Source organism: Strongylocentrotus purpuratus, unplaced genomic scaffold, assembly GCF_000002235.5.
Source record: "Strongylocentrotus purpuratus isolate Spur 01 unplaced genomic scaffold, Spur_5.0 spur5_contig_163, whole genome shotgun sequence".
NCBI lineage: Eukaryota > Metazoa > Echinodermata > Echinoidea > Camarodonta > Strongylocentrotidae > Strongylocentrotus > Strongylocentrotus purpuratus.
The window spans coordinates 1-13,203 of record NW_022144809.1 but is presented as its reverse complement, the minus strand read 5'-3'; the positions used below and the strand labels follow the sequence as shown (position 1 = coordinate 13,203).

Genomic DNA, 13,203 nt, shown 5'->3' with positions numbered 1-13,203 from the left:
CCCCCCCCTCCAAAAAAAAATCCTATACGTGATAATTACACACTCCGCACCCCTATACATAACCATTAGTCTTTGTGAAATGTTGTCAAATTAACAGCAACTGCCGGTCAGTAAATAGGTGGATCGATCAAATAAGTGTATAGAAAGTGTGTGTGTATTGTGGGGTTCCTCCAACTTAAATACTTTTGTGTGGCAAAATAGCTTGTGGATGAAATATGCCTGAATCCTCCAGCATTTTCATGAATTTTTCACAAAACCTAAGGCCAAAAGAAATTAGTTCTGCTTCCGATTACATTGCATTTGAAAATAGGGTAGGTAGGTGGGAAATTTTTATTTTTGGCAATTTTTTTAGTGCACGATCATATGGAGGTGTCTGCGTGTAGTACGGGTAAAAGGTGGGTAATTGATGATTTGGTTTTTTTCCCCTCATTGTTTTCCCAAAAACTTGGGTAGGGCTGTCAAAATAGGGTAGGTACAACCGGAAGCAGAACTTTATTTTTTGAGGGGCTTGTATTAATTGGCAACAGAATGATAATGATAACCTTGACTAGAAACAACAATTTATTTTATTTGGCCTAGTTTGAACTTTGACCTCAAGTTAACCTTTGACCTTGCTGATGACCTACCTTCAATGCACTGATCATTTTCACCCTTTCTCTAGGCTCCACATTGTAATGGCCAAAGGACATGAATTCCCCCTCCGGTCTGTATGGTGCCTGCTGATAGACGCGGGCCACACTGTGCTGCCACTCAAAACGATCGTACCTGACCAAAAAGAAATGATTATCAAATCAACATGATCAAAGTATGTGCCTGCAGGGAGAGGGGGTGGCCGGAGGTTAGTGTTGATTTTTGTTCCTGACTGTGATCAGAGGGTAAGGGGTTCGACTCCAGCTGCTGTTCATATGTTTGTGTCATTTGGCAAGCCACTTACATGTATTCTTGTTCTGTAATTGTGGGACTACACACCTGTAGAGTGATGGTACTATGGGGACTTAAGACGCTATGGGGTCAGCAGAAAGTCCCCATAACTCGGTCCCATTTACCTAATTATAAAAAGCTTTCCCATAACGTGGTGACAGCCTGCCCACCCCACCTGCTCTCTCCACCCAGGAGTATAAATGGGTACTGTTCTAGCTGGGGAGTCACCTGCGATGGACTAGCAGGGAAATAGACATCCTCTCTGTCATTTCATGCCAGGGAAACCAGAGATAAATGCTGGCCTGATGGGCCACATTGGCTCGTGACAGACTTTACTTCAACTTTTTACATAGACTCTTGCACAAGTACCCCCTCAACGGTTACAAAGAGCCAGTTGGGGGAGACGACTGGGAAGGGTTTATGTACGTTCAGAATAAGACTTGTGCGTGCAGTGTGTGCAAGCTGAGTGTCCTGCACAGATGTCACGAGAGGTCATCGAGCGCCATCTATTGTTCAAGCCAAAGTCTATACTCACCCATCGTATTCAGCAATCTTGCCATACACTCAAAGTACTTTCAATAAATGAGAATGGAAGGTAGACTTCTTGTCCTTCACGCCTTCCTTGTATTGTGTAATCGTTGTTGATGAGACACTCGATCTCCTGATAATGAATTCCTGAGGAGTGGAGGTCACTCTGATCAGGTTGTTGGATGGATGGCGAGGTTTCTCTTCATTGACCTTTTTGAAGGCAGAGAGAAAGTTAAGATTTTATGCGAAAGAGTTTTTTGGTTTATTTTTTAGTTCTTATATGTTTTGACTTGTACCAAAGATGGGCGGACAATTGCAAACTGTTACTGAAATATATCCCTCAGAGATTTTATGACTGATTATTTCTTAATAATTGAAACTCTATATGACTTACACACTAATGATGTATGGGCATGGAAAGATATTTCCACTAGTGCACAGTATGAGGAAACTTTCATTGCAGGGTATGAAATGCTTCCCATGTCCTTTTCTTGGAATTTGAGTTAACGATAAAAATGTTATTGCCAAAACCAACAGAACTTTATTCTGTTGGGAAAAATGTTGCAACCTGACGACAATTTTTTCTTCATTATCATCTCAATGAAGGTCAGTCATTGCAAAAATGATGATAAGACATGAATCTGGGACTGAGAAACATTTCCAATTTTGTTAGGAAATACTTGGACAATTTTCTTGACTCTCCATAGGCTTTGTACACAATCGCGGAAGTGGCGTCAGGTTGCAACATTTGTTTCTTCTGTTGACCTTTTTTAATAATGTTTCAAGGGATCTTTTGTGAGAAAAATCCACCCTCAATGCTTTGGCTTTATAGAACAACAGCACAGAGTTGACGGAAGCCCCCTCCAAATGTAATGTGAGTTACCAGACTGGGGACCTTAAGTGCTCAAAACGATGCAAAAAAAGATCAGGCCAACTTTACTCATCTTAACCAGCAAATTTCTCCAAAACTGTTACTGGGTAAATAATAGTTTCTCAGTATTTCACCAACCAAGTTTGAAAACTCAATTCCATTTTAAAGGAGAGTTTTCTTCAATATTTGGCAGTAGCTTGCACAAGAGAAGGAAGTCAAGTGATTTCAAAATGAGGCTAAAGACTGGACTTCTACATGTCCATCCAGGTCCAACTGTTTGACATGACTGGCTTCTTCATTCATTGTCATCAGTCTGTGCCTGACTAAGGGGAAATGTGCAGAAATAGTGGTATGGTACCCGACATCCTATATATTTCTTTGGCACAGTCAGCTGACAGTTGATTAATGAAGTACTGAAGAGTTGTGGACTGGTTGTTTCATGTGCCAGTCTATTTACTTGTATTGCATGTTTCAGTACCTTAAGTTTTGGGACTCTCATACACAGTATTGAGAGTCCCAAATTTTCGGACTAGTGAGTTTACGTGGAATTGAGCCCAGATGCAGTCTATTTGAGTAATAACTCACCTGCCCCCGGAATCTCAGACTCTGACAAGACTCGGCCGCTGCAGCGATTCCACCTCTGTCTCCTGACTCCGCTGTTGATCCGCCTTGCTTCTGAGTTTGATGGCCCCGCCCTCCCCTCCCGATTCACACAGACCAAGTGATAGGTCACAAAGTTGGAGATGACGAGGAGGACCAAGAAGACTGGCAGACGGGAGAAGAGCCGCGGGTTGAACCACCTCATAGCAGGGGAAGGTGTCATGTGTCTTGGAGAGGAATGCTGTCCAAACAAATTTACGAAAAAAAATTGTTTAAGGAAAGTACATTCAATCATTCTGTTCTGTCATTTATCGCAATACATACATTTTTGGTCAAAAGTGCATGTATGCGGGCGTACTTTTGACCAAAACTGAATGACAGGCAACAGCCGTACCAATGCCATTATCAAAATTTGATGCAAGCTAGTGAAGGCGCGATTATCACAACCCATGACGTCATGCAACAGGACGCTTTCGTGAACAATGCAGCAAAAGTCGTCCGAATTCAACTCAAAATTATGAGATAACTAGACTCTGAAGGTGCAGAATTTCACGTTTTTGTTGAAATTAAGCAGTTAGACGGCATTGTCTGATTGTGCGAGTATAATAAAGTGACAAATAATTGCAATTTCAAATTGCTGTTCAGCTTCCCCTAGCAACAGACTTTCTGTGCAAATACCACATGTGGGATGTGTGACAGTAATACAGAGGTAGTCCAATATTACCGTCACATTTATGGGACAAGATGATCAACGAAGAACAACATCAAGAATTTGTCAAGCCATTCAACATGTTCAAGGAAAGTTAAGCACAAGTAAATCTCTTATTTTCTTGATGTAAAATCCTTAACCCATCTCAGTTTTTAGGTACGTTTTTATACAGGAACTTGTCAAGTCCCCATAAATGTTGAAAATCAACTAACCTTCATACTTCTTCGTCTTTTGCGACCCTTTTCGCTTCTTCGAAAAATCACATCTTGCCAATTACTTCACATTGCGGACACAGCTGCACGACATGTACTGTATTATGAGAACGTGTAGTTCATGTCCTCAGATGATAACTTTTTTTTCCGAAAAATAGGATGAAATCACAGATAATTGCTGACGTAATTGATAAAAACCGATCATTTAAAATCACGTGAGTTCTTACAATCCCGATTTCACTTTCTATTTACGAACAGCTAGGAAAAACTTACTGGGATGAAATACATGTTACAGAAAGTACTGAACATTATACATAAAATGAATGTTAAAAGAGGGCGCTCGTACACTGTAGTTTCCAACCAAGAGAGGGCGATATTACGAAATAGTGGCGTTCAGCAAATAATATTTTAATACAATGAAGACATTGAAGTCATTAAAAAAATTCACGCACCAAACTACATTGTCATACGGGTATATAAATGATTGCAAAACGCTAAGATCGAAATATAATTACACAATTTTCACTTTTTCAGACATTCTAACATAAAAACACGCAAAATTCACAAAGCAAATCTGATTTTATTTTACTTTCACATCGTATGTTTATTTTTTCAATAGATTTCAATTGTTATAGACATGCACATGTAGCTACAAGCACTGTGGCAACTTTGCAAGAAATAGACTATTAAAATTACCACTAATACAGCGCATATTGCAATAAGAACATAACTACGTATGTTAATATGACTCAAATGTTCGTCTTTTTTAACAAGTCCAAGCTCTACACTGTATTTTGTATTTCAAATCAGCGAGCTTGCTCTTTCACAACATCCTAACAGACAAACAAATGATAGCCTTACTGAAAGTATTTTAGTAATATTATCTCAGATTTTCGAAGGGTGGGGATGGAAGATAGAACGGGCTTGGTGCAGAAATAGTTGAAAAGACATAAAAAAAAACCAGCAGAAAGAAGCACCATTAGAAAGATACACATCAAGCTTTAGACAGCTAGGAAGAAACATCACCTGAGCTACAAGTGCTGCTTACAACATTAACAGAGTACATATCTGATAAAGAATCTCAGCCATAGAACAAGGTATCAAACTAATATTCCTTAGATATATCAAGATGTATTGAACTTGAGTTGCCAAATTCACAATGATTCAACAAAAAATCCCCAAAAAGAAAGTCCAAACTCATTGTAAAATTTGCAACTTTTCAAACTGCATCATTTCATAAATCTTAAATCGTTGTCAATGTTGGACGATTTACAGTCTTTGGTAGCAACGTGTATCAATGGGGGTCTACCAGATGTTCCCCAATACCTATGTTCCCCCATACCGATGTTCCCGCAATCCTTAGGATTAGGGTTAGGGTAAAGGATTTCGGGAACCTCGGTATTGGGGACATACGTATTGGGGAACACAGGTATGCACTCATCAAAATGTAGCTAACAACATTCCCAAAGGTTTATATAAATGACGTTATCATAAACGATCAGATTCAAATTATGGCCCATCCAATGAGTGTGGACTTTCTCTTTTTTGCTGTGTTTAGATCTTTGTAAGGAGCGTAATACCTTCTTGGTGCTATTTAAAGGAATGTACATCATTGGCTTTTGCTGTAATTTTCAGAAATGACTATTGAGGAGTTAGTATAATAGATCAAATATTGTTACACTGACAGTTTTGAAGTTTTGTGTTCGAAAAGGTTGGAAAAACCAAGAAAAACAAAAAGTTCAAGTAGTCTGGTTCCCTGACTCCACAAAAGATAAAATGGATCATTTATAGATGATGGAAAATTGTAAGGCAGGGAACCAGTCTAGGTGGCCTGCACCCGTTCATGACATGTAACCAATAGGAACAAAGTTTGGACTGAAAAAAATGTAAATTTGGAGCAGTAGTTGAAAAATAGTTAGGTTTTTCCAACGCTGGTCGGCCGACCACCGTTGGAATGTTTGCAAAAATACCATTTCTTGAAAATGACTTCACACCAGGTGCCATAATTTACAAGATGCTTGAGACTGTCATTTACCACATCCTAGTAAGGTATTTCGTAACAACTTGGTAGTTTCATTTTCGATGTTTGCAAATGTTGTATATTCCCTTAACGAATAACTGAATATTAAAGTTTAATCATGAGAACCAACTACCGAAGTATCAACTGGCTTCACATCAGAAATGTGTTCATAAATATGTGATTTTTTACAAGATTTACAGAATGTGATGCTCCGCATGAAAAAAAATTACTCATGGCTTCCAAATGAGACAGACGTTTTTGAAATAAATTGCTCAAATATTATTGCTGAAAATAATGTATCTTTACAAACTTACGCTACGTTGAGGATTTTCTGATGAAAATTATGCTGAAAGCTTTTTCAGCAATGGTCAAAAGACTCCAACCACCAAATTGGATGCATGTTGTAAGCCATGTTGACCTTAAATTTAACTGAGTTTATCATACACGTTATTCAAAAATCAATATGACTTTTGTGGACTTGTGCCATGGTCATTATTAAGAATAAATAAAAACCTCAAAAATAATAAAATACGACACTTATCACTGTCTCAGTGTTATAAGGTTCAATAATGTTAGACAGCTGTAAAGAAGCTAACAATTTGTAACACTCTAAAAATCTTTTAATTATTGATCCAAATTTTTTTTTCTGAACTGTGTGCTGGCAATAAGCACACTGTTTCTAAACTGGAAAGTACCTAAAATAGTTATTCTCCTTGTTGCTTCTCGAAGTCAACTTTCAAGCCCAAAATGCCAAGTAGTTCTGAATCACTGCTAAACAGTAATAATTAAACAACTTCTGATGACCATGCAGGAAAAGAAATGGCCAATTTCTAAACCCACAATTTTTCGTTTAGGTGATTTTACGACCTTATTTTGACTTATGAAGGGTCTTCTAGCACTGATCTGGTGACACGTGAATAAGTTATCGTCCAAAAGGTTTCACGATTCTGCTTCTTGGGATGCGGCAGAAATGTCTCAGGCTCGATGATCTCAAACTCCTCCGATTCTCTTGGTTGGAGCTGGAGACCGCTGCCATCTTCTTCTTCATTCTCATTGTCGTCATCGTCGTCGTCGTTTTGCTCGTCTTCTTCATCTTCTCCTGCCTCCTTTACCTCCTCCGCATCTTGCCCCGCCCCTTCTACCATCCCCTCCTCATCCCCCTTCGCCTGTTCCTCTCCATCCTTCCTTCAGTGGTTTGTCGTCGGTCGATTCCGCGCTGCGTTTGTTGACGGTGTACTCGTAGGCCGGCTGGAAGATTCTAGGATCCGACATCGGCCAGAAGATTTGGAATATCCAGAGATGGATGCGTCCCATGGTGCCCGACCACAGGAGGACAAAGAGGATGGACGAACTGAAACGGAGAGAAAAGTCACAAGTTTATGACTCATGATCAGAGGGTCAGGAGTTTGAATCCAGCTGCAGGCCATACATTGTGTCCTTGGGCAGACACTTCACCCCACTTGCCTCCTTTCGCCCAGGGGTACAAAGGATACGGCATTAGCTGGGGAGTTTTAAACTAGCTGTGATGGACTGGCATCCCATCTTGCGAAAACAGCAATATTTCAGTTCTTTCATGCCACAGAAACCAGAGATAAAGGCTGGCCCATATTGAGCCTATTAGCTCAAGACGTATGAGATTGAGACTTTCAATTCTTACCTATTGCCAACGCCAAGACGCTTCCTCGACGCCAGCTCCTCCCAGACTCACATAGTAAGTTGCCGGCCCTCATCCATGGCGGCCAGAGAGGAAACAGACACACAGTAATGGCTCCAACCACTAAGAAAACAATCATAACAAGCAATGTTTAGTCACAGTATTTCTAATGGACCACAAGTACATCACAAGTACATCACAAGTATATCACAAGTTTGGTCACAAGTCAATTTGCAAGTGGAGTCACAGGTAAGTAGTTGAGCAAAAACAAAGAAACGCCCTTGTCACAGTTTATTTGAATAGCTTGTGACTTGACTTGGGACTGGGTGTCTTGTGATTGCTTATGAACATCACAAGTGCCGCTACTACAAAACTCATAATAAACAATAATAATCAGTACATGTATTTATTTCAACTTCCTGGAAAATCAAAACATTTTAAATCACAGAGCCTGTTTAGAAATGTAAAAGACTGTTTGTAATTAAAAAAACTTTATAAGGTCAGATGAGACATTTCTGATATTTGTTTAATTTCACTGCCATGCCTTTTACACAGGCTAGTCACAAACAGTCAGGTCATATATTCAAGCAAGCACTCTGACTAGTCAAATTCAGTCAACAGACAAAAGCAGGTAACTGGTAGGCACAGCTGGCTTATCAGTCACCTACAGTCAAAGTGTAACTGTATAAATTTACAAAAACAGTCACAGTCTGTCAATCCTGCTATATGTAGGCTGGGAGTTTTAAACTGTTGAAAACAGTCACTGATTGGTTTTGACTGAAAGGACAACTTAGCGCAGACTGTATGTTTGCATAGGAGGCTAAGAGTTGACAATACGTAGTGCATTATTAACTTACCCAACAGCAGCCATAGACGTAGTACATTGGCTTAACGGATCGTAAATCCAAACATAAGCCTGCAAAAAAGTGAACAAACAAACAACAACAAACACAAAATTAGTATAGAGATTTGTTTTGAGTAATGATCGATGTTTAGAGATTGATAACTGGTCAAAGTTTATTCAGTGTTGAATGTCATTGATTGGTTTTTGAAACTGCTTCCATTTGTTCCATTAAAATAGCCCAAGAGGTAAGATTGGACTCACATCGTTTCCATCTCTGAAGACTTGATCCTCCGTTGGTTCCAACTTGATCTTTCGTTTGACCTCCTTGCTCTTCTTGGCTTTGGGTGTCCCCTCCTCCTGATCAAATAGTCAATGATACACGGTAAATCAACTTTGCAGCCATACTGCAGTGCCTGTTCCATAAATTCATAAAATTACCAGTCATAGTGAGACACCATTATTCAATCAACTTTATTGAATTTTTTTAGGCAGTATCTATAGACCGTGAAGATACTGACTAATCATCTCTTCACAGACACAGGTCAATTTCGTTATATTAAAGGGAATATACAACATTTGCAAACATCGAAAATAAAACTACCAAGTTTTTGCGAAATTCCTTATAGGATGTTGGTAAATGACAGTCTAAAGCATCCTGTAAAATTATGGCACCTGGTATACTGTCATTTTCAAGAAAAGTGGTATTTTTGTATCAATTTCCAACGCTGATCGGCCGATCAGCGTTGAAAACAACTGGCTTTTTTTCAAATACTGGCCCATTGACCATTGCACTTGTTTGCATCGATTACAAACCTATGAACGGGTACGAGCCAGCTAGACTGGTTCCCTGACCTTACAATTCCCAATGTATGTAAACTGCTCTGTTTCTTCTTATATGGAGTCAGGGAACCAGACTACAGGAAAATGATCGTTTTTCTTGGTTTTTATAGCATTTTCGATCCCAAAACCTCAAAAAGTCAGTGTAACTATATTTGCTTCATATTTCCAACCCCCATTCCATCCATTTCTGAAAATTACAGCAAAAGCAAATGATGTATATTCCCTTTAACCAGTCAATATAATTATACCGTGCATACAGACCAGTCAATAATATATTGATTGGTTACTTCTTATAACGACAGTATTATATTAACCTGGCTAAGATAATCACACTAACCAGTTAATGGCATTATATTTACTGCTTAAATGATTATATTGACCAGTCAATAGTAACTGTTTCACTTAAATGATTATTTTGCATAGTCAATCAGATATGAGCAACTTACCTTTTCTGTGGTCTCTTTTTCCGACTTCTCTTTGCTTTCCTTCTTTTCTCCTTTCTCTTTCTTGGCTTTAGCCTCTCCTTTCTTCACCTCTTCTCAGTTTTCTCCTCTTTCTTTCCTTCTTTGTCTTTCTTCTCATCTTTCTTGCTCTTCTTTACCACCTTCAGGGCGCGATGGAACATACCTTTCTGCAATAGCCTGCAATAATTACAACAAGAATATCAACTTGAAAACTTGAAATGTAGAATTCTCAAATTAACGATGCTGGTAAAACCTGGAGTGCTTACTTCACATTTGACCACCTACAATGCAGTTTCCATAGTAATACTGCATGGTAATACACAACAGAAATGTTTTTACATGTATTCTTATTAAAAAACAAAACAAAAAAAACCCCACAGTTATTGTAAAACAAAGAATAACACAACATTTTAACAGTATGTACATTTTGAACTGTCCGATGTGAAGGTTTTAATAGTGGGTTTTTTGTTTTTTGTTTTTTGTTGTTTTTGTTTTTTAAATTAATATTAATTTGATCATTTAAAAAATGGAAACAGCCCAATATAATTTTAATTATTGTTATTTTTATCCACAAGGGCTGGACGTAATATTTTTAAATAGTGTTAAAAAAGGAAGAAAACAGAAGAGAAAGTTTGGATTTTCAATCAGTATTTTGCTAGTTGAGAGTTCTTAAGTCGTAACAAAAGCAATTTAGAGAATTTAGCAAAGGCAAGCTTTCTCCATTTATTAATGTCAAGATGGCAACAGACACTTTATGTATACTTTTCCAGGTACTGCACCACTGACGACGATCAGTGAAGAGAATCTCTGTACTGCCTTTGCCTGATGCCCATTTAGAATCCAGCATCAAGTCGACGGCCTTGGATCCTGAATGAATAGTTAGACAAATCAAACAATCTAAATAGGAGAAGTTGAATAAACCAATGAAACAAATGTGGTTTTAACACATGTGAAGACAAAGATAAGGTCGAATAATTTTTTTTTTTTCGTACGCCTGTTTTTTTTTTAAATGAAGGGGGTGGATGCTTTTTCCCTTCTTTTTTCCCCCGAGATGGCGGATTTCCAAGATGGCAAATGGATTCTTCGATTCCTAAATTATTTTGCGAATACAAAGTGTCAAAAGAAACATTCATATCCTTTCAACATAGCTACAATTTTGTTGAAAACAAATAAAAAGACAATATATTGACAATTATGTGCAGAATATATTGACAATGTAGAATTAAAAAAAAAAAAGGCGGCCAGAAAAAAAGGAAGCAGACGGGGACGAGAAACCAGGTTAATTTTGTACTTGGCCTCATGAAGCCTGCAGGACCTTTATACATACCTGTGAAATACTCGACTTTATGGCCCATGAAATTACTGGTCTTAGTGGCAAGGTGAAGCGAAGATGTTTGCCGACGGCAGTTTCTCATCGGTTGGTTTCTTGCTTGGCCATCCTATAAACGTCAAACATTATTTATGAAAGCTTTCATGTTATCAAGTCCTTGACATTACAGAACATACATTTTAACTGTTGGCAGGTTTTGACAACTGGAAGACATAAAAACATGGTCTTTGACTGCAGAAAAGTGACAAATCCTATCAGTTTGGCACACAGTGCTACATCTTAAGATGCATGTGCATCATCAATAACATATAACTTGTTAGTTTTCACTGCCACTGGTGAAGTGCCAGTGGAAGTTTCTTCACTAGTTGGAGTAATTGCAGAATACCCCGCCACTCGGAAATACACCCTAAAATCACTGGCTACGAGTTGGAATCACTGGAAAAGAAACATTCAAGTCCATTGCCAGCTACGCGGATACTGAGTGGGGGTCCATTATTAGAGAACGAAGCAACACAAAAGGAATGGGAGTTGCTGAAATTTTTAAGTCCAAACCAACTACCCTGTTGGTGGCTACGCGGTTACGAAGTGGGAGTGCAATGGAGCATGACGCATAGTACATACAAGTAGCGCTGAGAAGGTTTATTGAGGGCAATCAACCGTGACCTCGTGACCGTCGTAGCCGGCTACGGGTGAGATCGAGTGGCAGGGTATTCTGCAATTGTGCCCACTAGTTCACTGAACAGATATTCTGATCATATTTCACCATCACTACACTGACTACAGTGACGGGAAAGAATGTTGCGCATCCTGACGCCACTTTTTCATCATATCTCAATGAAGGTCAGTCACTGCAAAAATGTTTGAAAAGACATAAATCTGGGACTGAGAAACATTTCCAATTTTGGTAGAAAATAATTTGAAAATGCACTCATCTCAAAGAATTGATGAAGATGTCGCGCGCAATCTGGAATCTTGCGCAAGTTTATTGTAATCCCTCCTTAGCTCATTTCCTTTTCAATGAAATCCGGCATCCAGGGATATGAACTCAGACAGAGACAGAGGCAGCTAGGACAATAACTTCGCAAGATTCCGATTGCGCTTGACATGGTACCTGAATACTGTGTAAGTGTAAACAAATTAAAACCCTTCAAGAACATCAATCTTCACTTCAAGAACACTGGATTAAGCAAGGATTCTAATCAGCAACATGAAGAATACATAAGAGGGGGTTGATCGTCAGACGAATTGTACTTCTTTCACTGCAGTGCTTGTTGATTGAGTGATTGTCAAAAAGGTGAAAAGTAAACACAAAACAGCTGTCGCAGTTCCACGTCACTTTTATTGCAACAATTTGACGAATCGTGAAACACTCATTTCTACAAAAGTTCGTTCGAACACGAGCTTTACCGGTATTTTCAATCCATATCATGAATCGTCCAATTTAATTCATAAGTCCAAAAAATAACCACTTACATCTCGCTTCTTTCGTCGTCGACTCTGACGTTCCGCCATGTTGGAAAAATTGTATTTAGATAGAGGGCGCTAGAGCAAACAAGTGGGGACTTCCCATTGACATTCCCACACGTCCGCTATGCTCAGTACTCATGGTTTGACACCGCGCCGCCACATTTTAAATTTTGCTCGCATAGTTTTCAAAACTATCGGAAAATGTAATATGGACATAACTGACCGACAAAGGGACGCAGTATTATAACAAAAAAACAGTGAAATTTATGTTTACTTGCAATAAACATTTTTATTAATTAATTCAATGATTTAATGTATATAGTTCAAAATCGCTCCCAATTAACCTTTTTACAAGTGGTATTCACAAGCATTTTTAAATTATTATAAACTTTCGCAACGGTTCGATATAATTTCCCTACTCATAAGATATCGCCCCGTTCCCGCCTTCAGAAATTGCCATCGGCAGCCGACTCCGCCCAAATTGTAGACAGTAATTAACTTTCAAAGTCAGAGTCCTATGCATGTGCGCTTAATCTTTACTTTCAATAAAATTAAATTGGTTCGAATCCCCACTGACGTTTGGCCAAAATGTTCGTAAGGTTGTATCAGCACTAGGGTATACGATTTTACGAAGGATGTGACGGCTACACGTTTAAACGAAAAAAAAAAATCCGGGGACGGTTTACTTATTTACGTTTTAACGAAACCCAAATTATAACAAAGAAAGCTCTTTCACGCGATTT

The 13,203-nt window shown here is 38.7% G+C and overlaps 1 protein-coding gene across 1 annotated transcript; it reads right to left on the bottom strand.

Annotated features, from left to right (window-relative positions):
* Positions 1-7,013: 7,013 nt before the first annotated feature.
* On the bottom strand, positions 7,014-12,505 carry LOC115921515 (translocation protein SEC62-like). The gene is made up of 7 exons (XM_030979019.1): positions 12,467-12,505; positions 10,991-11,102; positions 10,426-10,530; positions 9,827-9,840; positions 8,621-8,716; positions 8,373-8,431; positions 7,014-7,212 (listed from the first exon to the last, which is right to left on the bottom strand). Exons 1-7 carry the CDS (start codon positions 12,503-12,505, stop codon positions 7,014-7,016), a joined length of 624 nt encoding a protein of 207 aa, XP_030834879.1.
* Positions 12,506-13,203: the final 698 nt, after the last annotated feature.

What these genes read in the sequence shown, in the direction of transcription:
- LOC115921515 (XM_030979019.1), bottom strand. Translation starts at nt 12,505, where the DNA reads ATGGCGGAACGTCAGAGTCGACGACGAAAGAAGCGAGAT. An exon ending in TAAAGTCGAGTATTTCACAG is followed by an intron (nt 10,531 to 10,990) that starts GTATGTATAAAG and finishes CTATTCATTCAG; the next exon opens with GATCCAAGGCCGTCGACTTG. An exon ending in TCTTCAGAGATGGAAACGAT is followed by an intron (nt 8,432 to 8,620) that starts GTGAGTCCAATC and finishes ACTTTTTTGCAG; the next exon opens with GCTTATGTTTGGATTTACGA.